The 27,295-nt window shown below is 64.1% G+C and overlaps 2 protein-coding genes across 4 annotated transcripts; both read left to right on the top strand.

Annotated features, from left to right (window-relative positions):
- The first annotated feature begins 6,090 nt into the window (after positions 1-6,090).
- Positions 6,091-21,440, top strand: SEZ6L (seizure related 6 homolog like). Its single transcript, XM_070762559.1, is given in 19 exon segments — positions 6,091-6,207; positions 12,660-13,221; positions 13,424-13,557; positions 14,176-14,310; positions 14,312-14,369; positions 14,535-14,720; positions 14,814-14,979; positions 15,445-15,611; positions 16,505-16,699; positions 16,782-16,917; positions 18,064-18,260; positions 18,341-18,535; positions 18,885-19,076; positions 19,166-19,338; positions 19,340-19,361; positions 19,478-19,510; positions 19,610-19,724; positions 19,869-19,971; positions 20,384-21,440. Coding segments are annotated over 19 exon segments (2,883 nt in total). The 5' UTR covers positions 6,091-6,123; the 3' UTR covers positions 20,414-21,440.
- A 1,767-nt stretch (positions 21,441-23,207) lies between these two features.
- Positions 23,208-27,216, top strand: ASPHD2 (aspartate beta-hydroxylase domain containing 2). 3 transcript variants are annotated; one of them, XM_070763403.1, is made up of 4 exons: positions 23,208-23,404; positions 24,416-25,554; positions 26,253-26,366; positions 26,485-27,216. In XM_070763403.1, exons 2-4 carry the CDS (start codon positions 24,750-24,752, stop codon positions 26,592-26,594), a joined length of 1,029 nt encoding a protein of 342 aa, XP_070619504.1. In that variant the 5' UTR covers positions 23,208-23,404; positions 24,416-24,749; the 3' UTR covers positions 26,595-27,216. The 3 variants fall into 3 exon arrangements, with proteins under 3 accessions (XP_070619504.1, XP_070619505.1, XP_070619506.1); XM_070763404.1 differs by having other exon boundaries at positions 23,255-23,376; XM_070763405.1 differs by having other exon boundaries at positions 23,286-23,380.
- The last annotated feature ends 79 nt before the right edge of the window (positions 27,217-27,295 follow it).

The following is a 27,295-nucleotide window of genomic DNA, read 5'->3' on the forward strand; positions in this document are numbered from 1 at the left end:
CGGGGGGGCTCACTAAGGCTGGGGCAGTCCAAGCTCTCTTCAGGGTCCACAGCTGGGTCCCCAGGCCGGCCTCTCCCCCCTTGTCTTCCTGCCCCCCCCAGCAGCCCTCCCACTCTTGGGGGCCCAAAGGTCCAAAGCGCAGGCGGTTCTGGGGGGGGACTTTCCACTGCCACAAATCCCCCCCCTGGGCAGCTCTGGCTTGGGCCCAGAATGGAGGTCATGGAGAGGTGGCTGCAGATCCCCCCCACTTCTTGGGGGGGGCTCCATGCCCATTCTGGTGGGGCTGGACCCCCACTTCCCAGTGGCCGAGCCCTGGCCCCAGAAGGACTTCTGGGGGCCTCCAGGTCCTCCTGGACACTGGTGGGGGGGGCGGAAGGGCTGAAGGTTTTCCTGCTTCTCCTGGGGGGCTGCCAGCCCTTCTGCTAAGCTGGCTCCTGAACCCCCCCCCCCCCCGCATCCCCCTCCTCCCTGTTTCCATCCCCTTCATGGCTTTATTGAACTGCTAGCTGTGCTTCAATTAAAGGAGTGGCCTTTTCTGCTGCTGTCAGCACTTTGCATCAGAATAAATGGCATTTGTTAGGCAAAGTGGGGGGGGATTGCAGCTGCTCTGGGAGGGGGAGACTGCTGAACAGCCCCCCCTCCTCTGGAAAACCCTCCTCCACGCCTGCCTCTTCCATGGGCCCCATGCCCTGGACCCCAACTCTCCTCAGCAGCCGAGAGAAGGGGAGTGGAGTTTGGGCTCAGGGAATGGCCTTTGCCGGGGGGGGGAGTGAGGAGCCCCCCCCCCCCAGTTCCCAACAGACCCAGCGAGAGTCTTGTTCTCCTCCACCCTCTGGGAGATGGAGGTACTGGTCAGTAGCCCCCCTTGGCTTGAGGGGCTGAGGAAGGGGAGCTCGGCCCCCACGCCTGCCTGCCTGCCTGGAGGGGGGGCTGGTTTAGTGGGGGGGGGGAGGAAGTGGCTCACGAAGCGGCATCTGCATTCAGAACCACAGATGGTCCTGGCGGCTGCTGGGGGAGACGACGTGTTCGAACAGTTTGTTCTGAAGATTAATGGGCTTCGGAGCACAAATTGGGAGGCTTCTCTGGGCCTCTGCAGGGGGGCTAAAAATAGAGCCCCCCCCCCGCTCTCCCTGAGGGTGCTCGTAGGGGGGAGGGGAGGGGGTGGCAGGCGGAGGGTCCTCGGGGGTCTTTTCACCTGGGCACCCACAGGGGCCTCCGTCCCACCAGCCTGGGCTCCCCCCCCCCGGACTTCCTCCCTCTGACACCCCGGCAGGCCAAGGAGGGTCTTTGCCCCCACCCCCACCATTGCGCTCCAAAGCAGGCCAGCAGGCTTCTTGTTTGTGCTTCTTCTCAGTCCTTTCTCCTGTGTGTGTGTGTGTGTGTGTGTGTGTGTGTGTGTGGTGCAAGGGAGCAGTCCAAATATTTTGTGCAGCGTAGCCACTTTGGGCTGCAGGCTCTGGGACCCCCTCTGGATCCCCCCCCACAGGCCCCGGGCGTCACGGGTGGGGCGGATGCATCCCAGGGCCGCCCTCCACCCTCGGGCTCCCCTCCCTCCCTCCCTCCTCCTCCTCCTCCTCCTCCACAGAGCTGGAGAGCAGCCTGAAGGAAAGAAGAGTCCAAGCCCCCCCCCAAATTAAAAGCCGTCGTGCGTTTCATGCCACCCTGATGAATAAAACATCCGCTCTTGTGGAAAGGGAAGCGCTGAGCCCAGAGAGAGGCCCAGCCAAGAGGCGGCCTGGCTTCTGCCCCATCCCTGGCGGGGGAGGAGGAGGAGGAGGAAGGGGGGCACTCGGGGGTCTCCTGCCAAGCCCCTGCAGCAGCAGCAGCAGCATTTCCAGGGCAGCTCAGAGGGGAGGGGGTGGAGGCCTGGCTCTGCTGGGGGGCTCTGAAGAGAATAGAAGCCCCTCCCTGCCGCCCCCTCCCACCCCATTGGAGAGGCACGTGGCCCCGGCTGCCCTCTCCTCGGCCTTTGGGCAGCTCCAGCCTGGAAATCCCCCTCTGGCCCTGGTGAAGACCCTCCCAGGGCTCCCAAAACCTGCTCCTGGAATGGGGCCCCTGCAGAAGGCGGCTCCTCGGCCCGGGCCAGGCCCCCCACCCCCAGTCCTTCCCCAATTTGCCCACGGGGAGGGGGAGGTGTGGGGCAGGGGCCGAAGCCACCGGGGAGACAAATGGAGCAGGTGGTGCAGCAGCTTCCTCCTCCTCCCAGGCGCTGGTCAAACCGGCCGAACAGACAGAATACAAATTTGTGGCTCTGAGCTGCTCCCTCGCTCTCTTGCTCGCTCGCCCACTGGGGCTGCTGGGAGGGGACCCTGCCTGCAGCCCCCCCCCAAGCGTTCATCCAGCTATGTGCCCCCAATTACAGGCTAGGCATTGGGGAGTGACCAGCGGGATCTAAGAGTCCAGTTCCTGAAAGGGGCCGATCCTGCCTGCTTGTGTTGGTGAGAGCCCACCGAATCCTGTGCTACCGTGTGTGTGTGCGTGTGTGTGTGTTGTGTGCCCAGTTCCCTCTCCGCTGGCTTCTGAGAAAGTCTGCAGCCACCCAGGGCCTCTTCCTCCTCCTCTTCTTCCTTAAATAATTGAAGCAATCGGCATCCAGGTGTTCCTGGGCCTCCTCCGGGGTCTTCCATGTCCCCTGCTCTAACTGGCTGGATAGTCCATCCACCCAGAGGTCAGCGCTGGGAGCAGGGTTTCCAGGCCGGCGTGAAAGGGGCCTCTCTGTTTTCCACTGCAGGAATCATTTGCTCTGATGGGGTGGAGAGCGGGATGGACCCAGTGTTGGAGGTGGCTTTTTCCGGGGGTCCCTTTCGTAGCCCCCCCTCCCCTCCCAAGATTCTGCAGTGGTCCTCCCCCCACCCGCCCCTTTCTCCTTGGACTCCGAAGGGTCTTTCTGAGCAAATATTCCCATTTATATTTTCAGCAGAGGGACCCCAAAGTGGCTAAGGCAATTAGAGCAGAGACCACACGTGCCATAACAATGAAGCCGATAATGCCAGGGATTTCGTTCTGGGCTTGTGGTGGGCTCGGATCCAGAGCTCTCCTTTCCTCCATGGATTCCAAATGGCCGGGAGGCTGCAGGGCCCCGTGGCTTCTCCTGTGCCTGCTGCATTCCAGGAAAGTTAGGCTAGAAGGGGGATGACAGAGCCGGCAGGGGAGCCTGGTTAGCCCCAAAGGGCCACCCAGGTCACTCCCGTCCTCTGTTCACAGCTCAGGGGGTTTCTCCTCCCAGCGCAAAATAAGCTCAGGCCGAGCGGAGGGCTGGCAGCCGGGATCCGGTGGGATCAACTGTCAGTCGCCTGGGCAGGCAGGTACCACTGAACCTAAGAACCTAAGAAGAGCCCATCGAGTCCAGCATTCCGTGTCACCCAGTGGCCCACCCATTGTCCCCTGGGGGAAAAGACCCCCGGGGTCTCACCTTGCTCCGCCTGAGAGGTCGAGGCTGACCCCAGGGAAATGTCTGGGTGTTGGGTGTGCAAAACAGCTTTGGCCGAAGGACCAGAGTGAGGAATAAACTCCAAACGTTATAAATCTCACCTGCCTGGAAATGTCATGTTTGATTGGAAACATCAGCAAATGACTTGAAATCCAGCCAGGGGTGCGGAGAGGAGCTGCAGCCGCCTGCCTTCGTGGTCCTGAGGTGGGTCTCTGCGTCGAGGTGGGGGGGTGGGGGGGTTTGACAAAACAGGGGGGCGACTTGGGTTCCCTTGGCAGGGTTGCCTTCCGGGGGTGCAACAGGGGCTGGCGTTGGCTATTGGGAAAATGTCCCTGCTCGCCCCCCTCCATCTGTTCCCCCAGAAGGAAAATGGAGGGGGGGCAGTTTCTCCAGGGGGCTCCTGCCGCCTTCAGCCCTCCATGGACCCCTCCCCACGTTATTCCTGCCCAGCCTTGGGTGGGGGAGCCACCTGGGAGGGTCCCTCGTGTGAGCAGGTGACAGAGCTTGGCCGGCCCCCCTCTCTCTGCAACAGGTGCAGCCGGTCCTCCGATGGCCGATCTGCACGGTGGCAGTGATGGGGTTGCCATGGGAACCACCGCCGTCCTTGGAGCGGTCGTCTTGTGGTTGCAGCCCCAGAGCCAGCCAGAGCTGCCCCACTGCGGCGGCGGAGGAGGAGATAGCCCGGCTGCTAGGCCCTCCCCTGCTTCCCTCCCCCCCACCCAGAGTGGGGGTCTTGGGGGGGTTGTCCAGGGCATCCAGGTGGGGGCGGGCTGAGTCCCTGGAAGGTTCTTGCAATGAGGGGCCAGCACCCTCCCTGCACGGCTGCATTTCGAACACCCCCCCCGACTTCGTTAACTGGTGTGTGGGGCTCGTTGCTTTCCCTCCCTCCCTCCCTCCCTCCTGCCCTCCCTCGCCTGCGTTACCTGCTCTGCTGAAGCTCCGGCGCTGCCTGTCTCCATATTTATACGCCTGGGATCGGCACTGGGTCGGCCCGTTTTGTTGAAACAGAACTACAATGCAGGAGGAGGAGGCCGGCGGTGGACCTCAGCCGTCACGGTGTGGCCTGCAGGCCGTTCACATTAGGGAGGCCGTGGGGGGGGGGGGCCTTGGAACGTAGTGACAAAACAGCCTCAGCCCCTCCAGCACCACTGGGCCAAGAACGGCAGCTCCTCCTCCTAGCTGGAAGTGAGAAAGGCTTGGGGGGACATGGGGGCTTTCTTACACCCCCCCGCCCCCCGTAGGGCCTGGGTTTGGCACTGGAAGTCCTCCATGGCACTGCAAGCCCGGCAGTTTAACTAGTTTGGCTCATGAAGCATCTGGAAGAAAGCAGCCGAGCTCAGAGCGCCCCCCACCAGCCCCCCTCCACTGGTGCTGCTGAAGCCCCCCCCCAGGAGCCCAGGGCCCGCCTCCCCTTGGGCTGCCCTGCCAGGAGAGAGAGAGAGAGAGGCTCCCACAGCAGCCGAGGGCATTTGTTTCAAATAAGGGTGTTTAGATGTCTTAATTATTAGATTTGCCATTGTATATATTGTTTTTTATTATTGCTGTGAGCCGCCCTGAGTCTGCAGAGGGGGCGGCATTCAAATCTAATAAATGAAATGAAATGCATGAGAGGTGGGTGGGCAGCCCCCCCTTCTCATTTGAGGACACGGGGGGGGGTAATGGGCCACCAGGCAGGAAAAGGCCCCCTTCCCTGGGAAGCGTCCTTCCGTGCCGTCTTTGGTACATTGACTGAAGCCATTTTGGTTTTCCAGCGTGTTTCGCATCAGCTCCTGTCTCAGCCACTTGCCTGGGTCCTCCGTTTTCCTCCCCTCCGCCACTTCTGCCCCCCCCGTCAGACTTTGCCCCAGGCCCTCCTTGCCCGCTGCCACTCGGGGACCCCCTCTGCCCAAGGCCTGCCAGGGGACGCCTGATTGCCCAGAGGCTTCAAGACGAAGGCAGTTCCTGGGGGGGCGGGGGGGCTTTTCCAAGAGGCTGCTGGGCTTTCCTGGAAGATGTTTGGCTCCTCGGCCAGGAGGCTTCTCCGGCTCTTCGCCAGTCCTCTTCCTCCCTTGGGCCTCCTTCCCCTTGGTGGCTTCAGAGCCCATCAACCCCGGCCATAACTGCCCGGCATGGCAGGTTAAGCCAAACTGAGCCCCCTTTCTGGCTCTGGCATGGAAACCACTTGGGAGGGGGGAGGGGTTATCTTGCAGCTTCAGAACTTCCTTGTGGTCTTTCATCCATCGCTGCCTCATCGGGGTTGGCCCCCCTTTGGGTCTCTGTGGGGGGAGATTTCCTCCAGCTTTGATCCTGCTTTGCTTCCAGCCCACGGAGACAGGGGAGGGGGCCCCAAAAGAGCCGCTTTTGCCTTCCCAGGACCCGTTCCTCGCCTGAGCCCGGGGGGGGGGGGGCTTCTCCGCTTTACCGCCCCGCCCCGCGCCGAGGGTTGAGCTGCGGCAGCGGGCGGGGCTGGAGATACTCTGCACGCGCTCAGTGGCATCCTCGCCTCTCCTTCCTCAGACCCGGCTTTTTCCTGCGGGGCGGGCGGAGGGCGGGCCGGAGCGGCGCTCATTGTCGCCCCTCCCGCGGCGCCCGCTCGGATTGGCAAAGGAGGGGCTTCGTTGCCGCGGCCGCCACAAGCCGGGCTGCGCGAACAGGGAGCGGCCGTCGGTCTCGGCTGCAGAGCGGCTGGTGGCGGGCAGCGGTATCCCAACGCCATGACGGGGCCCCGGGGGCTCGCGCTCCTCGCCCTCCTCCTCCTCCTCCGCCTGCTGGGCGGCCGCGCTGAGAGGAGCCGCCAAGGTAGGAGCGGGCGGGGCGGGGGGGCTCGCATCCTCGGGGAAGCAGCTCCGGCGGCCCTCAAAGTAGCCCGCGCCGCCCCCCGGCCTGTCCCGGGCGCCAGTTCGCAGGGGAAGAAGCAAGCGGGGGGGGGGGGTCGGGTCGCTGCCCCCTCCCTGAGCACGGGCTGCCCCTGGGGTTAGCGGCCTTGCGGGCCCTCCTGTGCTGGGCGCGGTGCTTGTGGGGGGCTGCCTGCTTTCAGCACTGGGGCGCCGGACAGCGACGGCCCCGCGGCTCCCCCCCTTCCCCCCCCCCTCAACCGTGTCCCGGGGCCGTGCGGGAAGAAGCGGCGGTTGTGGCTCCTCCAGGATCCGCGCCGGGGGAGGCGCTCGGGTGGGCCGCCTCCGGTAACGAGGCCGTGCAAGGCCTCTGGGGCGGCTGGAGGCTGAAGGGGCCACGCTGCCTGGCCTGGAGAGGCGAAGGGGGCCAGGATTCGCCGGGCGGGCTGCAGGGAGACGGGGCCCGATTCTGCGCCCCCTCTCCAGCTCCAGCTGGGGGAGCAACAGGCGGGGGCAGAGGTTCTGGGGCGAGGAAGGCAAGATGAAGGGGAGGTTGGAAAAGGGGGAGGGAGGTCAAAGGCCCCGCCTCCACCCTTGTCCCATCCCTCAAATTGGCTCCTGGGTTCCAGGGGAGCTGCCTGCCTTGACCTCCCCAGGCGGCCCAAAGCCCCTGCAACCCCCCTCGGGTTCTGCGGGCACCTCAAATCAAAAGGCCTTGTGGACGCGGAGGGCTCCTTTCTAACCTCCCCCAAAGAGGGTCCCGTTCATTGACTTACTTTCTTTCTTTCTTTCTTTCTTTCTATTCTCTCCTTCCTTCCTTCCTTCCTTCCTTCCTTCCTTCCTTCCTTCCTTCCTTCTGTCACTCTCAGTAAACAGGAGGCAGCTCAAAGCTGGAGCTGATATCTGGGGGCACCTTCTCCGCCCCCCCACAGGGAGAAGGCAAGGGGGGCTGGCTTTGCAAGGAGGGCGAAGTGCTTCCCTGGGGCTGGTGCACAGGGGGGGGGCAGGTCGCAGCCCTTTGCAGAAAGTTTTTGATGAGCTTAAATGATCTGACATGTTTTTAAAATGCGTGTTTAATCACATTATTCTGCTGAGTGTGAGCACAGCCGCCTCAGGAGGAGGGGGGGGCTGGGGAGGGAAGGCGGGGGGGGGACGACAAGTTGGTTCTCCTCCCTCTGAGCTGCCCCATGGCCTTCCCTTGCCATTTCTGACCTTCTGACCTGGTGGGCAGAGAGCGAGGACTTGTGTGTGTGTGTGTGTGTGTTGTGGCTGGAGTTGGGGGGGGGCTCACCAAGAGGAGATGGGCCTGGGGGGATTTCAGGAGAAGAAGGGGGCAGGCAGCTCTTTACACACACATACACACACACACACACACACACACACACACACACACGTTTTCCTTTGAGCAGAAAAGGGCTGCAGCATCCAGGCTGCCCCCCACCCCACCCCCCACCCCGATGCTTTTGTGGTTGGCTGTTGGCGGGGGCCCTGAGCTAGAGGGCGGGAGAGGGGGCTCCACTTCCGCCCTAGGCCTGAAGCCAGTTGGGCGACTGTGGGCAAGGCTGGTCCAGGCCCCTGGCCGGAGGCTCCCAAGGAAAGAGGACGGGCCGAGAGAGACACAATCTCCCAGGGAGAATCGGTTCCTCGGCTAGTGGGTGTGATCTACCGCAGTGATTTTCAACCTTTTTTGAGCCACGGCACATTTTTTACATTTACAAAACCATGGGGCACATTGAGGGGGGGGGGGCGGCTAAAAAAATATTGGACAAAAAAATTCTCTCTCTTCCTCCCTTTTGCTCTATTTCTCTCTCCCTCTTTCTCTCCCTTCCTCTTTTTTCTCTCTCCATCCCTCTTTCTTTCTCTCTTCCTTCTTTCCTCTTTTTTTGCTCTCTTTCTCTCTCCCTCCCTCCCTCCCTCTATGTCTTTCTCTCTCCCACCTTCCCTCCCTCTCTTTCTCTCTCTCTCTTGCTTTCTTTCTTTCTCTCTCTTGCTCTCTCTCTTGTTCTCTTTCTCTTTCTTTCTTTCTCTCCCTTTCTTTCTTTCTCTCTCTCTTGTTTTCTTTCTCTGAGCTTTGCGGCACACCTGACCATGTCTCGCGGCACACTAGTGTGCCACGGCACACTGGTTGAAAAACACTGATCTACCGTCCTGGCCACGTGATCCACAGGGATCAAGAAAGCCATTTTGAGGATCCGCCATGAGACTATTCTGGGATCAAATTTGCTGTGCAGCCTTAACCCTGCGCTCTTTGGGTGGTGGGAGGGCTGGCGTCCCAATTAAGGCCTGAGGGTTTGCCCACCAGGCGACGCAGGAGTGGGGGGTTTCTCTCCGCCCAGCCCACCCTCCTGTCTTGGCAACGGTTTTCAGCCTTTATCCGGGGGGGGGGTGTCTCTTCCCTTTAAGGCCCTGGAGCCCCCACCACCACCACCACCCTGGCTGGCAGGAAAGGGCTCCAGAGGCAGAGGCAAGGGCCAGAGCAGTTGGCCCTGGCGGTCAAAACGATGCAGAAGAAAAGCCGCCATCTCTGTCGCGTGCAGTCAGCCCTCCAGCCGCCTGCTCACCCTGACTGTGATCACCACTCAGGAGGCTCTGATGGAATATTGATCGGGTGGCTCCCTCACCTGCCGGGAGAAGCCAGACGGAGGGAGGGGCTGAAGCCGACGGACAGGCTGCTGAGTCCGGGCTGAGGGTCCAGTCTCTCCCCCCACCCGTCTGCTGCTCCTCCACCTGCCAGGGGAGCCCTGTCTTGGTCAGCCTTCAAGGCCACCTGGTGGGCTTCTGGCTGCCGGTCCAGGCCCCCAGTGCTCCCTCCCCCCGTGGCCAGGCCATGGCTGTACCAGCTCCTGCTGCCTTGGCCGGCCGACAGTTCTCGGCGTGGCCCTCCCAGTCCCTGCCACGTGGGAAAGGCCCACCGTTATCCTTCCTAATATAATTAAGGCCAATTGAGCAGAATGAAAAGCAGAGGTGGCGGGTGAGGGAGGCTCTGCTGGGGAAAGCGAGGGGCCGGCCGGTCGCCTTCATCCAGGGGAGAGTGAGGACATCCATCTGCATTGTTTGGACTTCCAGAACTTAATTTGCAGGCCCAGTGGAGAGATTGCGAGGGGAGAGCGTTCAAGCGCTTGAATGGGGAGATTTGAGGGGCTCGGTTTGCAGAATTCTTTTTTTTAGAAATAATGGGGGGGGCGCAGTTTCTTGGAGGAGTCACATTTGCCTCTGAATTGATGGGTTTTGACAAAGGGGTCTCTTCAGATATTTCCATCCCCTCCCCCCCCGGTCCTTTATTTTAGCATGTGGGGAGTTTCTGTCTCAGTGGCAGAAAGAGCCAAGCCACATCTGTGAGTCACAGGGACCTGCCAGTAGTGGCTCCCAGCGTTTGGCACTGGCTGGGCTGCTATATATGGGCAATCTCAGAGAGAGGCAATGCTTCCTCCTAACTAACACTGCAGCCACTTGCCGTCTTGTCATTCTTGCAGTGGTTGTGTGAAGGCGGGGGCAGCCAGGGGGGCCACATTCCGGCCCTGGACCTCCAGGTGTTGGAGTGACAGGTGGGCAGGCTGAGCTGGGCAAGGGGGGCGTCTCCATTGGCATCCACTTTGAAGTCGTGGCCAGGTCTTTCTGAAACCCCAGAGGGGGGGAGCCCGAGCAAGCCGTTTCCCTGCCCCCCCTCTGCCGGGGCACCAGCATCCTATCCTGTCCTATCCTATCCTATCCTATCCTATCAAGATTTCACCCACCCATCAGCAGTGCGTCGTCTGGTGGCAACTCTTTCCATATCCTCCTTACATGGCCTTACTCACATGGCACCTTTTTATTCTCATTTCTTATTACCCCCCCCCCCCTTCCCTGCAAAATGTAGGATTCGCCAAGGCAAGTGGGCCTCCCTGGGGGTTGAGTCTGGGGGCCGGAGGGCTTTTCTCTTCTGGCAGGTGTTGACCCTCGGATGTGGGACTGTCTCGGCTGCCCCCCCACCCCCTCCATCACTGCTGCCATTAGCCAGTTCGTTAGTTTAGCCAGGAGAGCCGAGATGGGCAAGTTCCGGCTCAAGGGATGGGCTGACCTAGGAATACCTCAGGGCAAGGAAGGGGAAAGGGCTGACCAGTCCCATCCTATTGCCATCCTGAAATCGGCAGAAGGAGCAAGGACGGTGCAGTAGCCGCCTGCTCTACTTGCAAAGCCCAGCAGCCTGTCGGGTGCAGGGGACCGGGAAGAGGCCCGCTCTCAGGGGGCCCCCCCACCCACCCACCCATTTTGGGGCGAGGAAGCCGCTCCTTCTGCCTCTCCGTGGGGCACAGGGTGACCCCCTGGGTCTGGGGTTCTTAGGAGGTCGGGCTCTGATCCTCCCCTGCGTAGCAACTCCAGGGACCAGCCTGCCCCCCCTCCCCCCAGCAGCCTAGGGTAATGTATGGCCTTGTTTTCCAGAGATAAGTGGGGACAGGAGATCTTGGGGGGGGGCTGGGAGGCAGAGCCAAGATCCGACCGTGCCAGGCTGGCTTCATTATCTCTGGCCGGGGGGGGGCAGCATTTTATCAGGGGAGCCGGGAAGAAGAAGGCCAGGGAGGGAGGGGCGCTCGGCCAGCAAGTGTGGGCTCCCAGCCCCTCCCTTAGCTTGCCTGGGGGGCTGACAGGGCTCTCCCCAGGGTCCTTTTGACCTTTGCCTTCACCTTGTCGGCCTGGCTTTGTCTCCTGGTCAGGCTTCCCGACCATTCTGGCCTTGCTCCCCTCTCCCGGCAAGTGAGGTCGCCAGGCGATGGATTCCTGGAGGACCGAGCCAACCAGAGCGATTAGCCCTGTGTGTCTGGGGGGGGGGGGAGACGGGGGCCTCCACGAAGGGTGGTGGCTGGATGGTGGGCTCCTCCTGCTGCCCCCTAGAGAGGGAGGGAGTGTGGGAGGGAGCCGGACCCTCGGGAGAAGGGTGCCATAGACGTCTAGTCTGATCTAATCTAACATAAAACAGGGGTGGGAGGGGTGGGGGGGGTGCTGAGCGCAGCCACCCTGCTGGGCCACAGAGCTTTGGAGGGTTGGGGTCCTCCTTCCCCTCAATAAAGCAGGGATTTGTAACCCCGGGCTGAGCAAGGGGGGCATGGCCGCTGCTGCCCAACAGTGGCCTGGAGCAGTGTTTTTCAACCAGTGTGCCGCGAGACATGGTCAGGTGTGCCGCGAAGCTCAGAGAGAAAGAAAGCAAGAGAGAGAGAAAGCAAGAGAGAGAGAGAGAGAAAGCAAGAGAGAGAAAGCAAGAGAGAGAGAAAGCAAGAAAGCAAGTGAGAGAGAAAGAGAACAAGAGAAAGAGGGAGAGCAAGAGAGAGAGAGAGCAAGAGAGACAAAGAAAGCAAGAGAGGGAGGGGAGAGAGAGAAAGACAGAGGGAGGTAGGGAGGGAGAAAGAAAGAGAGCAAAAAAGAGAGGAAGAGAAAGAAAGAGGGATGGAGAGAGAGAGAAAGAAAAATGAAGGAAGGGAGGGAAAGAGGGAGGGAGAAAGAAATAGAGCGAAGGGGAGGAAGAGAGAGAGAGAATTTTTTTGTCCAAACTTTTTTTAGCCCCCCCCCCCCCCCCCCGCTCAATGTGCCCCAGGGTTTCGTAAATGTAAAAAATGTGCCACGGCTCAAAAAAGGTTGAAAATCACTGGCCTGGAGGAGCCTCCTCTGGCTGGCCCACAGAGGTGGGGGCCCCTGGTGGGGAACCTTGGCTGAGTGCAAAATAATATTGGGGGGGAGAGCCCCCCAACAGACTCACACATATTTCTAATTGAAGCCCCCCTCCCTTTGCCTTGGGTGATACTGTTCCAGGGGGGCTGGGGGCACCTCCAGTGCTCAGAGCAAGAGGGGGCTCGGCTCCTCTGGTCACCTTCCCTGCCCCCCACCCAGGGGTCCAGGGCGCTCTGCCCATCTGGCGGGAGCATTGCCTGTTGCCCCCCTCCCTTTAAGAGCCCAGCTGCCCTGCAGGGCTGGGAGGCAGCAAGGAGGATCCTGTCTCCTTCCTGGCCCCTTCCATTCCTGCCCCCCCTGCTGCCCCCCACCCCCCACCCCTCATGAGGACTTGCCCCCCTTCCTGGAGGCTGTGATTCTAAAGGGCCAGGAAGGGAGTTGTTTCCACCCCCCGCAGGGGAAAAGCTCTTTGGTGTTCAGGCCTGCTGCCCCCCCCTTCTCAGGAATAAGATCAGCAGGACTTTCCATTACATCACAAAGAAACCTCTCAATCCTCATGTCCAGGTCCTTGACCCTTTCAGATTTGTATTTTATATATCTTATAAAAAATCGTGACAAGGGCTTGAACTTTCAACTGGGTGGAGACACACACACACACACACCGGGGGCTTCAGATTCGGGTTCCCCCCAGAGGCGCCAACAGGGCCCTGCTAATCTTTGGGGGGTATTTTGCCTGTGGGGTGATGCCCCCCCTGACCCCATTTCCTCCCTGTCCCGCTCCAGGCCCAAGCGCTGCAGGGGGGGCCCTGGACTCCTTTTCCCACCGGGAGGAGCCCACCAACAGCACCGTCCCCAGGAGGAAGGCGGGGCCCTCCAGAGACCCCACCCCGGAGAGTCCGAAGCAGCTGCCCGAAGAGCCCCTGGACACCCTGGCCCCACAGCTGGCTCTGCCCTCCAAGGGGGCCACCACACGACCAGCCCCGCCTGCCAGGAAGACCCAGCAGACCCAGCGGCTGAAGCCGGCCACCGCCCCCAGCCCCCAGCCCCCGGAGGAATTGGGGAAGGGGCTCTCCCTGGAAGAGAAGCCCACCGTGCCTGCTTCTCACGGCCAGGAAAGCCAGCTTGGTGTCACCAGCCATTCCTCGCTCCAGATCTCTCCTTTCACGGTTCTGCCGGCGATCTGGGCTCCGGGGGCTTCTCCTCCAGGGGTGACCGAGACCCTTGCAGAGGAAGCCGGGACCCTGCCCAGCAGCCCCCGCCAGAGGGCCGAGGATGAGGCTGTGGAGGGGGACCAAGAGGCGACTCCCACCACCGTCAGCCCCCCGGAGCAGCTGCCCAGTAAGTGACCTCCTCTGGCCCGCCTGAGCCAACCGTCTCTCCATTGCGGCCCCTCCCGTCTGGCTGGTCTTTGGGCTGATGGGGAGGGCTGGGGGGAGGTCAATCAGGAAGGCTCCCTCCAGGCCTGCGGACGCTGGCTGGCTGCTCTCGGTCCCTCTGGGAAAGGCCAGGTGAGGGAGCTTTCGGCCGGCCTCCCTTCCAGGCCTCTGCAGCATGAATTTCTCTGCGCCGGAGGGCTACATCGACTCGGCCGAGGCTCCGCTGGTGTCCCGGAATGGCCTCCTGGAGTGCACCTTCCGAGCGAGGGTCTACACCGGATATGGGGTGGAGCTGCAGGTAGGAAGCAGGGCTGCCGGCACGAGGGGGGGGAAGCTTCCCTTTGGGGGGGAGGGCACCCGGGCCATGTGCTGCCCCCCTCCCCACCACAACATGCAGCCTTACCCCCTCCCTCCCTCCCTCCCCTGCTGCTCACCCTGGGAGTTGTAGTCCTTTGCCACATCCAGAGGGAAGGACCAAGGAAAAACACAGACACACTTTCATTCCCGCGAGGCCCCCAGAACCGGAGGGCCAGAGTCCCTCATGCCAGCTATGACCCCCGGGGGCATTCCCCCCCCATCATCCAGAAGGGAGGCCTGACACTCTGCGGGGTCTCCCTCTTTGCTTTTTGTGGCTCCCTTGTGTGGCCTGGAGAACCGGCGGCTGGCGAGGGGACGGGGAGAGTTTCTGGGGGGGCTGAAGCCGGCCAGTCCAGGCGGCACAAATGCCAGCCAGAGCTGGAAGACCCTTCAGGTGAAGGAAAGAAGCAGGGGGCCCATTCAAAAGAAAAGAGACAACCCCCCCGCCCCTCCCCGTCTATTGGCTCCCTTGGTTTGGCAGCTCCACCCGTGTGTGTCCCCCCCCCGAGGGAGGCAGCCCTGGGGTTCCCCTTCTGAGGGGGTCTTTCCTGGTGTGCAGGTGAAGAGCGTGAACCTGTCGGAGGGGGAAGTGCTGGCCATTCGCGCGGAGGACGAGGATGGCCGCCTGGTCACACTGGCCAACCAGACCCTGCTGGTGGAAGGGCAGGTCATCCGCAGCCCCACCAACACCGTCCTCAGTCCTCTTCCAGGCCTTCCCGGACGGCCTCGGGACTTTCCAGCTCCACTATCAAAGTAAGTCGGGGGGCCAGCCCCCCCTTCCCCCTTCTCCGGGGTCTCCCATCCGAGCTGCAGGGCTTCCGAGGGCCGGTTGGCTGGCAGCATCCCTCCGCTCGGGGCTGCTCGGTGAAGGCCCCCCCGCCTGCCACTTCAGCGTCGTCCGTGCGCTTCCCCCCACAGTCTTCATGCTGAGCTGCAGCTTCCCGCGCAGGCCCAGTTTCGGGGAGGTGGCCGTGATGGGCCTGCACGCGGGGGCACTGGCCCTCTTCCACTGCCACCTGGGCTACCAGCTGGAGGGGCCCCAGAGCCTGACCTGCCTCAATGCCTCCAAGCCGCACTGGAGCGCCCCCGAGCCCCTCTGCTCAGGTATGGGGGGCCGGGCGGGTGGTGGGGGGCCGGGGGCTGGTAGGCGGCTGCGCCTTGACCGTCTGCCCCCTCCCCCTTCGTCTCTGCTTCCAGCCCCCTGCGGAGGCACCGTGCGGAACGCCACCCTTGGCCGCATCCTGGCTCCGACCCCTGTGAGGAGCCCCACGGGCAGCCTGGCCTGCGTGTGGACGGTCAGCGCCCCCGAGGGGCAGAGGCTCCACCTGCACTTTGAGAGGCTGGCACTGGGGGGCCAACAGAGGTAAGGATCAGCACGAAACGCCGGCCATGACTCAGGCTGCAGTCGGTGCTTCAGAGATCGCATCCTGGCGCTGCTTCCCACCGGCTGCCCATCAGCTGTCCAGAAACAGCGGTCCTTCTCCAACCCACCCCTGCAGCGCTTGGCTCCCCCCAGCAGCTGTGGAGGGGGCAGGCGCTGGGGTCCAAAGGGGCAGCATTTCTTCCAAGAGTGGGAATGGAATTGAGGAGCTGGTGGGCAGACAATGAAAGTCCTTTGATGAGCAGAACCCCCTCCCCCGTTTATAACCCCAGAGAAGGCGGGGGGGGGGCTTCCCTGGCAGACTCTGCTCCCCTGGGCTTGGGGGGCCTGTAAGGTGGCCCCAGGGTCAGCGGTGGGAAGGAAAGGCCAGCCAGGCAGCTGGGGCTGCGAGGGGAAGCCCCCACCCCCCTGGACTCTGACCCCGATCTCGCTTCTCTTGGGCTGCAGAGTGGTGGTCTACGGGGGAGAGTCAGACCGCTCGGCCGTGCTCTACGCCTCCCAGCAGGGCAGCCCCATGCCCTTCGAGGGCGTGATCAGCGAGGGAAACACCCTGCGCGTGGACTTCACCTCCGAGGACCCCGACGGAGAGCCCTCCTTCAGCCTGCGATTCGAAGGTGGCGGCCCTCGTCCCCTCAGACCGGCCGGGGGTCTTTCCACACCAAGGCCAGGCAGGGCCACAAGGCTCCCTGCTGTGGAAGGGGTGGGGGGCCTTGGGGCTGGGGGGCTGCTTGCAGTGGGGCCGACCCTCCCACCTGGAGGCCACCGCAGGCTGCCCACTGGGCACGGGAGGGGGGAAGGCAGGGAGGCGGCCCCCTCCCCTCCTCCCTCCCTCCCTCTGCCTGGTGTGGGGGGGAGTCGCAGCCGAGAGGAACACCGGGAATTCGCAGCTGCTTTGGCTCCTCCCAGAAAGAGGAGGAACCGTGCGTGGGGGGGGGATGGGGAGCCCTGGGCCGAGGGTCCTCTCACCTGGTTGTCTGGCCTTCGCTGCTCCTGGTGACCCTCATCCACCTGAAATTCTGCCACGCTGAACATCATTTGATTCTGCACCGTCTGCAGTCTGCGCCTCCCCCCCAGCCCCCCCGTCCCCCTTTCCCAGGCACTCCGCTCTTTCCCTGCCTCCCCCGAAGCCTCCCCCCCCCTGGGCACACCCAGCCCTCTGCCAGCCCCCGCCTGGTGCCCCGCAGGGCCCTTGGGCAGCCACCAGCGCCCGGGAGAGCCCCCGGAGCCCCACGAGGGAAGCGCTGGGGTCCGTCCACTGTGAATGCGGCTTAATTCCACCGAGAATTGAATCCTTCCAAGTTTCCATCAAAAATGAGGCTCCGCTCCGGCCCCTCTGCCAAATACCTGCCCCCTGCAGCCTCAGGCCGCTTCCTGGCCGGGATGGGCCCATTCCAGGCCCCGGGAGGAGGCATTGGGGGGGGGGGGCGTAGGGCCTGCCTGAAGAAGGGGGGGCTGGGGGAGGGGGGCTGCCTGTGCTAGTCCCCCCCTTCTGTGTCCCCCCCTGCAGCCTTTGAGAAGGGCCACTGCTACGAGCCCCACCTGCAGAATGGCAACTTCACCACCTCCGACGCCTCCTACAACCTGGGTGCCGTTGTGGAGTTCAGCTGCGACCCCGGCCACAGCCTGGAGCAAGGGCCAGCGGTCATCGAGTGCATCAACCTCCGGGACCCCTACTGGAACGACACGGAGCCCTTGTGCCGAGGTGGGGCAGGGGGGCGGGGGGAGGGCTCTGCCTCGGGGCAGGGGGGGATCGTGAGGGGTCCTCCTGACTCTGGGCATTGCAGCCACCTGTGGGGGAGAGCTGTCCGTGGCGGCCGGAGTCATCCTCTCCCCCAACTGGCCGGAGCCCTGGGAGGGGGAGGACTGTGTCTGGAAGGTCCACGTGGGGGAGGAGAAGCGGATCTTCCTGGACATCCAGCTGTGAGTATTTCCCCCACTGGGGGGGGTCTCCACGGCCTCTGCACTTGGGGAGGGACAGGCTGCACTCCCGAAAGGCTACTCTGTGTGTGTGTGTGTGTGTTTCCCGCCTGCCTGCAGAGTGAAAGGGAGGGTGGGTCAAGGGTGGGGGAGGGGCGCAGGCAGGTCCCCTCTGTGGCCCCCCTTGGCCACCTCCCCCACCAGGCCACAGCCCACCACTGGATTCGCAGCCCCCGGGGGCCCAGGCTCTCACCCCCCCACACACGCACACACAAGGCCGACACACAAGCTTTGCAGCCAGTGAAAGCCTCACCTGGCCCAGACCCCGAGCGGCTCCCTTCCCTCCAGCAACGCAGCCCCCCTGACCTGTGGGGGAGGCCCCCCTTGTTTCCCCTGATCCTTAAGAGGATCCCAGCCCCCCCCCCCCCCGCTGTAGGAAAGAGGCTGCTCCCTGTGGCTGGAGATGGCTGCTTGGACAGGGCTGCCCCCCCCCCAATCCCTGACCACGGAGTCTCCAGGAGGAGGAGGAGGAGGAGGACCAGGAGCCCCAGGGCCTGTGCTGCCCCGCCTGACCACTTCTGGGCCCAGAAAAGCCCCCTGCAGTCAAAAAAGAAAGAAGGGGGGGGGCTTTACCCCCTGACTTTTCTCAGACCCAAAAGCCTCATTTGAAGTTTGACATTGCTGGGCCTGCAGCTCCCTCTGCTGGCCATCTGAAGCATTGCGGAATTGACAGCAGGCGTCGGAGAGGGAAGCTGGGCAAAAGGTTTTCTGCTCACTCAGAGCTTGGGGCCCCAATCTGGGCTGTGGATTATGGGCTTGGCAAGGAAAGGCTGCACCCGGCAGCCACTGTGCGCGCAGCCCCACAGAGCCAGGAACACTCTATCACTCTCTTGCACCAAGACAAACTCCTTGTGCGTCCAATCACACTTGGCCAATAATATTCTATTCTATGCTATTCTATGCTATTCTGTTCTGTTGGTGGCAAGAGCAGGGGAGAGTGCCTCCCCCCTCCCTCTCACCAGCCGGGGCTCCTCCCCCTCTGGAGGGAGGGAGGGGTCAGGGAGGGAGTCCCAGGAGATCCCCGCAGATCTAAGCCGCGGCTCCCTGACCCCCCCCCCCGCGGATGGCCCCCTTTGGCTCCCCCCACAGCTTGAACCTGAGCCGGAGTGACATCCTGACGGTCTACGACGGGGACGAGCTGGGCAGCCGGGTCCTGGGCCAGTTCGTGGGCAGCAGCCGCCCCCAGAAGCTCTACTCCTCCACGCCCGACTTGACCATCCAGTTCCACTCGGACCCGGCCGGCCTCTTCTTCGGGAAGGGCCAGGGCTTCACCATGAGCTACATCGGTGTGAGCCTGGGCTGCCTTGGGGGGGGGGGCACCTCCGCCCCCCCTTCCCGCCCTCACTGGGGCCATTTCTGGCTGCAGAAGCCTCGCGGAACGAGTCCTGTTCGGACCTTCCGGAAATCCAGAATGGCTGGAAGACCACTTCCCACACCGAGCTGGTCCGAGAGGCCAGCATCACCTACCAGTGTGACCCTGGCTACGACATTGTGGGCAGCGACACCCTCACCTGCCAGTGGGACCTCACCTGGAGCAGCGACCCCCCCTTCTGTGAGAAAAGTATGGCCCCCCCAGCATGCCCCCCCTGCTCTGCCCCTGCCCCCTTGGCCAGCCCCAGGAGCCCGGATGGGAAAGGGATTGGCAGTCCCAGGCTGGGCAGAAGAGGGGGGCAGAAGGGGGGGAAGGGCAGGCTGTCTTTAGGTCCTGGGGCAGCCAGTAAGTGGGGGAGTCCCTCACTCTGAAACACACACCGACACCACACAAACACAACAGGCTGTGCTTGCAAAGGGTGGTGGCCTGGTTTTATTGGGGGGGGGTCCAGGCCGCACCTGGAGGCCGAGGCAGACATGGGGGCGGGGGGCGAGTGCTGAGCCTGTCCAGCCTGGCCTCCCGCTTCTCCCCCCCCCAGTCATGTATTGCACGGACCCTGGAGAGGTGGAAGACTCGGCCCGCTTGATTTCGGACCCGGTGCTCCTGGTCGGCACCACCATCCAATACAGCTGCAACCTGGGCTTTGTGCTGGAGGGCAGCTCCCTCCTCACCTGCTACAGTCGGGAGACCGGGACCCCCATCTGGACCTCCCGGCTGCCCCGCTGCGTGCGTAAGTTCCCTGGGGGTGGGGCTGCCCCCCGGGATGCGTGCCAGGAGCCCCCCCCTCCGCTCACCCTCTGCCCGGCTGCCTCCCTGCAGCGGAGGAGTCCCTGGCCTGCGACAACCCCGGCCTGCCCGAAAACGGCTACCAGATCCTCTACAAGCGCCTGTACCTGCCGGGGGAGTCGCTGACCTTCATGTGCTACCAGGGCTTCGAGCTGCTCGGGGAGCTGACCCTCAAGTGCATCCTGGGACAACCCTCCCGCTGGAGTGGGGCCCCTCCCCACCTGCAAAGGTAGCCCTGAAGGAGAGCCACGGACCCCCAAGACTGGGAGGGGAGGGGGTGCGGGGGAGGGGCTGTCATTGCCCCCCCTTGCCCCCCCAGCGCTTGACTCCCTGCCTCTCTTCCAGTCAACCAAGACAGCTTTGAACATGCCTTGGAGGGTAAGTCCCAGCCAATGTGTGTCCCCCCCCCGCACGACCCCCCCTCCCCAGGGAAGGGCCGGTGGTGCCTGGGAGCCCTGCAGCCTCTGGTCTCTTTAGTAGCAGAAGCTGCGGCCGAAACGACCTTGGAGGGAGGCAACACGGCGCTGGCCATCTTCATCCCCATCCTGGTGGTTTCCTTGCTGCTGGGGGGCGCCTACATCTACGTCACCAGGTAGAGGGGCAGGGAGGGAGGGAGGGAGGGTCTGACGTTGGCCCCCACGGCCCCCCAGGCATGCTCTCCCCCCCAGCTTCTGCCGGCCTTTCTCCCTGGAAGCTGCGCTGAGCCAGGGAGGCTTTGCTTCCCTCTTCCCTTCAGGTGCCGCTACTATTCCAGCCTGCGGCTGCCCCTCGTGTACTCCCACCCGTACAGCCAAATCACCGTGGAGACGGAGTTTGACAACCCAATTTATGAGACGGGGGTGAGTTGCCACCTCTTCTGCGGGTGAAACGGGGGTCCCGGGGCTGGAGAGGCCACGTTGCCCGGCCACACCCGATTCAAAAATGGCTTCCTTTTCCCTGGGGTGGGGTGGGGGGCAGGGAAGATCCCCACCACTCTTTCCCCACATGGAGAAGCCCCCCATGTGACCGGAGCGGTGGGTCTGCCAGGGTTCAAGTCCACACGAGGAGCCATTGCAGGCCCTTGGGGGTTTAAAAAAAAATTACAGTGAGAGAAAACTAAAAACCGCCGGACACCCTTCTGAGCGTCCACCTGGCTGTTCTCCCAAATTTAACCCAGCCAGGGATGCCCACCATGGCCCTTCTTCTGGTCAAGGGGCCCACGGCCAGCTGTGAAGATGCCCCTCCCAATACCTTTCCTCTCTCCCCCCACAGGAAACCCGGGAATACGAAGTGTCCATCTGAAGCAGCCCCCAGCGCCCCCCACCTGGATGTCCACCCCCAATGCCTCCTCAAGGGACCCCCCCCTGGAGAACGGCTGAAATCTGCCTGAGAGAGCTTGGCCCTGGACTCTCCCTCTGCTTCCCCTCTGGCCGCGCCCACTCCTTTCTCTCCTTGCCTTGGCAGAGCCTCCCCGGGGGCCACTCGAGTCTCCTGGCAGGCGCTGGGCCCGGGCTTTGCTGGCATGGAGTCGGGCCCACTTGCCACCCTCACCGGGTGGATGCGCTTTGCAAGCCTGCGGTTGGAGGAGTGAGGCCCAAGTTGGCCAAAGCTCCGACCTCTTGGCTGGGCAGCTCTCCCTTCGGGCCCCAGCTGGTGCCACCTCTGCCTCAGCCAGGGCGAGGGAGTGGAGCCCCCCTGGGAAGGCCCGGCAGCCCCTCCCCCTGTCCCCTGCCCCTGGAGGGAAACCCACGCCAAGGCCTCCCCCCAGCTTGATTTCGGGCGCCAGGCCTGAACTGCAGCAGGAGTGAGGGGGAGGCAGAGGCAGAGCGGGGGCTCTGGAGACGAAGGGCAGGGGGACATTTGGGGGGGGTTCCTCCTGGCCCTGACAACGTGGAGCACCCCCCCAGGGGCTTTGGCCGAGGCAGCTTCTGGAGATCCCCCGTCGGAAAGGATGGCGAGAGAGGAGGGGGCCCAGGCCGCCGTCCCCCCCCTCCTGCTCCCATGCAGAGCTGCTGGTGGTGGAGCTCATTCCAGGCCCCCCCCCAGGTTGCACCAGGAGCCTTGGGGAGCCCAAGGGGGGCTTGAAACGCAGGGGTGGGAGGTCAGCCTGAGCCCGGCCGGAAGCCCCTCCCCCTGCCCACACCCACACTTGGGGCCACCTCCAGGACAAAAACACCTCCTCCCCCAGTGACTCTTGGCTGCTTGACCTGCTGGACGACGGGCTCCCTGCGGCCCCCCAGGACGGAAGACTTTGACCCTCAGCCCCCTCCCCCTTTTGTCATGTGGATGAACTGCAAGATCTTCAGCCGATTTATTCCAGTCTTTGTAAAAACAGTGAACATGTAACCATGACGATTTTTTAAAACCTGTGTTTTAGATTAGAAATCCAGGCTGGTTATCTCTGCAGGTGTCAAGGATTTGGGGGGAGGGAGGGAGAGTGTGTGTGTGTGTTTCCCCCTCCTCTTAAAGCAGTGGCCTCCAACCTTCAACTTTAAGACTTGTGGACTTCAACTCCCAGAATTCCTCAGCTGGCAAAATTCTGGGAATTGAAGCCCACAAGTCCTAGAGATGCCCAGGTTGGAGGCCGCTGCTTTACGTCATACTGGCGGGGGGGGGGGCCTCCCTCCCCCCTCCCGCGAAAGTGCATTGTGGTTTGGGGGAGGCCCCAATGTGGGCGGCCTCTCTCCTCCTCTTATGGTGGGATTAAATCTTTGGACCGGCCGGCATGGACGGTGCCTGGTCCGCAAGGGAGCCTGAAGGCGCTTTCTGTGGTTCTGAGCGGCTTCCACCGATTGCGCTTGCGGGATTGCCAGCCCTGGACAGCCGGGCTGCTTTTGAGCCAGCGTGAAGCGCCAGCAAGGATGCAAAATCTGTCCAGTGCCACGGAGCTTCTCACGTGGCCATGCAAGACACGCCAGGCCGGCCACGTGCAGCTCACCTGGCACACAAGCAGGGTCCCCACCCCTGCCCCAGAGCGCCCCTCTCTTGGGGGCCTTTGCTCCTCTGCCCTGTCTCCCTGGGAGGGCTGAACAGGAGCCCCCACCCCACTCTGGAGTTCAGCTCCAACAGCCCCTCCACCCCCGCCCCCCCTGCTTGCACCTGGCTTCAGCAGAGGGGGGGCTCCAATATCCTGCCCAGAAGCCCCCCTCCATGTCTTCAGCCCCTCTGGCTGGGATTCAAGCCCTTCCCTGCTGCTCCCCATGCCGGAGCCTCTCACCAAGGTAAGCAGCCCCCCCTCCTTGGTGCTCAGAAGACACACACGGGGGGGGGGGGCTATTAATGAGATGCTATTATGCAACATCTTCCAGATCTTTGAGGCTAAACCCACCAGGAAGGACACTGGGCTGAGGATTATGGGCCCACCCTTTCTTGGGGTGCAGGGTGGACTACACTGCCTGTCAGGCCTTGCATCGCCTCCTGCTGAGACCAGGGAATCCACATTCTGGGCAGCGGCCCCCAAGCAATGGGCAGCCCCCCAACCAGCCCCGCCCCCAACCAAGGAGACCAGAAGACAACCCCCCTTCCCCGCATAGGAAAAGCCTCCTGGAGCAGGAGGGGGGGGGCTTCCATGGATGGCTGCTGGCTGGCCACAATGGGGAGGGGCATGTGGCTTCTCCCGGCTACATTCTCCCCCCCCTCGCTGCCCCCCCGTGAAGACAGACTTCCGTGGAGCCCAGGCGGCCGGGCCGCTGCCAGCCAGGAACCCTCAGCCGCGCGGACTTCGGGGCCAGGCGAGACGGGGCACCCGGGGGAGAGCCCGCAACCAGGGCACCGCTCGCCTCCGGAGGGGCCTCGCCAGCGCGTCCGTGGCGGTGGTGCGGAAGGCGCTCTGTGCGCGCTCCGGGGCCCTCTTGCTTGGAGCACCAGTGCCGTCCCCTCCTCCTCTCCCGCTCGGCCGGGCCTCGGGTGGTCAGAGCCCAGCGGAATCCCCCCCCCCGCTTTTAGAGCGGCCCACTCCTCCCTCGCCCCCCACCCCGCGTGCAGCCCGCCTCCCCCGGGGCCGCCCGGCCCGGCCCGCTCCACCCGCCAAGCACCAGCCGGCCAGCGAACCCACGTGGCGGCGGCGGTTGTGCCACGCAGGCGCCCCCCCCCCCCCGCGCCGGAAGAAGCGCGCCGCGCCCGTCGAGAGCCTCGCACGCTCCCGGGGCCGCCTAGGACGCGCGGCGGTGGCGGCAGTGGCGGCGGCCCCTCCCCGGCGGGGCCGGGCGGGCTGCTGGGAGTTGTGGTCCGCGCCGCCGAGCCTCCCGCGCCGGAGCAGCCCGTCGGTCGGTCGGTCTTCCTTCCCCGCGGCAGGTGGGGCGGGCAGCGGGGGCGGCGGGACCCGGGGGGCTTCGGCCTGTCTAGGCGGGCGGGCGGCTCCCTGGGAAGGACGGCAGGGTCTTTGCGGCAGTCCCGGCAGTCCGGGACTCCTTCGGCGCCGCGGCGGAACTGCGCTGCCCGCCTGCCAGATTGCCCTGCGCTCCGGGGTGCACAAGACGCCTCCGCCCGAGAGGCGGTCCCCGAAACAGCGGCCCCCGGAAAGGCCCCGCCGGGAGAGGGCGGGCTGCGTGGGCCCCTTGTCGGTGGGGCGCTGGCGGGTCGAGCGGGGGGGGGGGGAGGTTCCGTCCAGGCCCTTTCGCCGCCGCCGCCTCCCTCTGGCCCCGCCCGGCTGCCGCTCTTTGCCGAGGGGGCTCCTCCGGGCTGGCTGCTCTCTGCGGGAGGGCCCCGGTGATGGAGGGGGCGGCGGGGCTGCCGAGCAGCCTGAGCCCCCGAGCCTGGTCCCTTGGCCATCTGTTGCTAAGCTGCGGGCTCCTTTCACCCAGGCGGGGCTGGCGGGCACGGCCCCCCCTCTGGCCCAGGGAAAGACGTTTCAGCCCTGGCATGAACGGGCGTCCCGGCTTCCCGCGCAAGCCCATAAGCCACAGCCGGGTCCCCTTTGGGGCCTCCAGGGTTGGTGGCGCTCTCCATCCCTAGGAAATTGCCTCCTGGGGGCCAAGGTGGGGGGCACGAGGTGGAGGGAGGCAGTTGGGGCAGCTGAAAGGGGCTCAGAGAAAGGGGCTCCGTCTGCCTCCCTCCCAGGCCCCCTGCTCAGCTCCCCCCAGGGAAGAGGCAACCTCTGCTGGCAAAAGGGCTTTTTTGATTCCTGCCTTGCACCCCAAACCCAAGAAGATCAAAGGGTTGGACGGCTCCTTAAGGCCCAAGGGATTACAGGACATGGCCCCCCCTCCAGCACTTCTTTGGGGCACCGGGAGATGGGGTGGGGGCGGGCCAATGGGGCAGGCAGGAAACCCCCTAACCAGTGGCCCTCGTCTGTTCTCCTTTCAGGCTGTCCGAGAAGATCCAGGCGGAGGCCCCTTCGGTTGGAGACCCTGGAGGGCGGAGGATCTTTGAGGGGCGGGGCAAGGTTCTCAGAGCAGTGGCTGCCCCCTTCAGAGACACAATGCCGCTGTCGGAAAGCCCTGTGGGGAGTCAGGAGACCCAGCCCGCAGCAGGCCCAGCCCCCACTGGCCAACTTGAGCCAGGCATGTGGTAGCCGGATCCCTAGGAACTCTTTCGCCAAGTGACCAGCCTTTCCCGGATGGGCGAAGCTGCCGAGGCCTCACCCAGCTGTCCCTGTTGAATTTCCTCTTGGGCCCGTGTGGCCCCCGCTGCCCCCAGGATGTCTGTGGAAGGGCTGCTGTGCTGCCGTGGATGGCTGGACTGGCTGCGGGAGGTCATCGGCTCAACCATCCAGTCGGTGCGGGACTGCGACCCCTCCGCGCTGGGCTCCCTGGCCCTCCTGCTGGCCCTCTTCGTCTGGTATTGCTACCACGTGGGGCGGGAGCAGCAGCCCCGGCCGTACGCCACGGTGCTCCCAGGTGGCGTGGAGGTGGCCGGCCTGCAGAACGGCTTCAGCCACTGCCGCTCCCCTGAGTGTGTGCGCTGCGCCCAGAGTGACGGCCTGAACCAGAAGCTCTACCACAACCTGCAGGAGTACGCCAAGCGGTACTCGTGGGCGGGCATGGGCCGCATTCACAAGGGCATCCGCGAGCAGGGCCGCTACCTGGCCGGCCGCCTCTCCATCCAGCGCCCGGAGGTCTTCTTCCTGCCCGACCTGCCCACCGCCCCGTATTTCTCCCGGGAGGCGCAAAAGCACGACGTGGAGCTGCTGGAGAGCAACTTCCAGACCATCCGGTGCGAGTTCGAGTCCCTCCACAAGGCCTTTGCCAGCTGCAGCCTGCCAGACGGGTGGAAGGTCAACAGCACGCCCAGCGGCGAGTGGCTGACCTTCTACCTGGTCAACCAGGGCACCTGCGTGTCCCGGAACTGCCGGAAGTGCCCTCGGACATACCGCCTGCTGGGCAGCCTCCGCACCTGTGTGGGCGGCAACGTCTTTGGCAATGCCTGCATCTCCCTGCTGACCCCCGGCACCGTCATCACCGAGCACTACGGGCCCACCAACATCCGCCTGCGCTGCCACCTGGGTAGGTCCTGCGCTCTGGCAAGTGGGGTGCCGGTCACCACCCAGGACAACCCCCTCCCCCTGCATGGCCTTGAGCTGGTCAGCGAGGAGGGAGGCGAGGCGTCCCCGAGGGCAGAGGCCTTCAAACCTTTTAAGTCTTGTGGACTTCAAGGCTCAAAGCTGGCTGGAGAATTCTGGGAGATGAGTGGCCACGTTTGGGGGGGCCCTGCTGGGGGTGGAGTTGCCCTGCGCTGCCTTTGACTCCCCCTGGCAGAGTTCGGGGGGCTGCCTTCGTGTTCCCAGGAGGGGCCTTCCAAGGTGGTTCTGTGCAGAGTGGGGGGCCTCGGGTGCTGGGAGCCCCCTTCTGGCATTCGCCCCGGATTTGGGAGGCCCCGTTTTGTCCCAAACCCTCAGGACAGGCCCATCTGCATGGCTGGCACAAGCTGGCTGACCTACCAGTCTGGGCAGCTGCTATGGCAACTGCAGCCGAGGCCCAATCTGTATTCTGCCAGGCAGCTGCCCGAGATGGCCCTTGGCTAACCTGGGCTGCCTGTTTTTGGAGGGGGGGGCAGGTACCAGAGCTACCGTTGGGGGCATGTAGGGAACGTGGCCAGGGGGGGGAGGTGGGCTCTGGCTAAGACGGGTCTCTGGGGGCAGGGATGGTGGAGGGGCAGCTGCTGGGGAAGGGGGCTCAGCCTTCCTGCTCTCTTCCCCTTGCAGGTCTGAGGACGCCCAGCAGTTGTGAGCTGGTGGTGGGGGGGGAGCCCCAGTGCTGGGCCGAAGGACGCTGCCTGCTCTTCGACGACTCCTTCCTGCACACCGCCTACCACGCAGGCAAGTCCCGGCCCCTCTGGCAGAAGGCGGCCTGTGCCCCAGAGATGCCGTGGGCAGGAGGGGTGCCCCAGGCGATGGAGCTCCCCCGGGCCCACCTCCCTCCTCTTTGCCCCTCCAGGCTCCCCGGAGGAAGGACCCCGGGCGGTCTTCATGGTGGACCTTTGGCACCCCAACGTGGCTGCGGCCGAGCGCCAGGCCCTCGACTTCATCTTTGCTCCTGGACGGTGACGTGGGGCTCCATCCTCTCCGGGGCAGGTCCTGGGTCCCTGCGGAAGGGGCTGCCCCCCCACCCCTCACAAGGGTGGGTGTGCCTGTCTCCCACCGTTCTGCTTGGGGCTGGGCTGCCCCCTCCCTTTCCCTCTGACCAGGCCAGATGCTGCTGTCGTGTCCGTCCACTTGGCTACTTGTGCGCTGCTGTGCCCATAATTCTGCTTCTGCCGCTCTTGGAAGCGCCAATGACCCTAGTTGTGCCCACCCGTCTCTCATGATCCCCCTCAACAGCCCACCCACCCACCCTCGCTTGCGGTCGCTTCAGAAACCACGGAAGGGGCCTCCTCAGGCCGGACCCCTTCCACCACTTCCGTTAACGGGAGTGAGCGGCTGGAGGCACAGTGGGCAGCATGGGGGGGGCTGAGATGGCCCCTCGGCCTCAAGCCCCGCACTGTCTGCCTTGTGCCTTGTTTGGGTGGGGGGAGGGGCCGCCGTGGGCTCTGCCTGCAGTTCTGGCCTTGTTGGGGTTGGCCCCAGATGCCATTTCCCACACCTCAGAGTCACGGGGCCCTGCACCCCACCTGCTGCCATGGGGGGCTGGGACAAGGGCAGCACTTTTCAATAAAACACTTGTGCTCCACCTGGGTTTTTTTCCTTTGTGGCTGAGGGTGGTCCCCCCCTCCCTTGCTGGGACCCAGTGAATCCGCCCCACCCCAGCC

Source organism: Erythrolamprus reginae, chromosome 10 (assembly GCF_031021105.1).
Source record: "Erythrolamprus reginae isolate rEryReg1 chromosome 10, rEryReg1.hap1, whole genome shotgun sequence".
Lineage (NCBI taxonomy): Eukaryota > Metazoa > Chordata > Lepidosauria > Squamata > Dipsadidae > Erythrolamprus > Erythrolamprus reginae.

What these genes read in the sequence shown, in the direction of transcription:
- ASPHD2 (XM_070763403.1), top strand. Translation starts at nt 24,750, where the DNA reads ATGTCTGTGGAAGGGCTGCTGTGCTGCCGTGGATGGCTGGACTGGCTG. An exon ending in CCGCCTGCGCTGCCACCTGG is followed by an intron (nt 25,555 to 26,252) that starts GTAGGTCCTGCG and finishes TTCCCCTTGCAG; the next exon opens with GTCTGAGGACGCCCAGCAGT. An exon ending in GCACACCGCCTACCACGCAG is followed by an intron (nt 26,367 to 26,484) that starts GCAAGTCCCGGC and finishes TTGCCCCTCCAG; the next exon opens with GCTCCCCGGAGGAAGGACCC.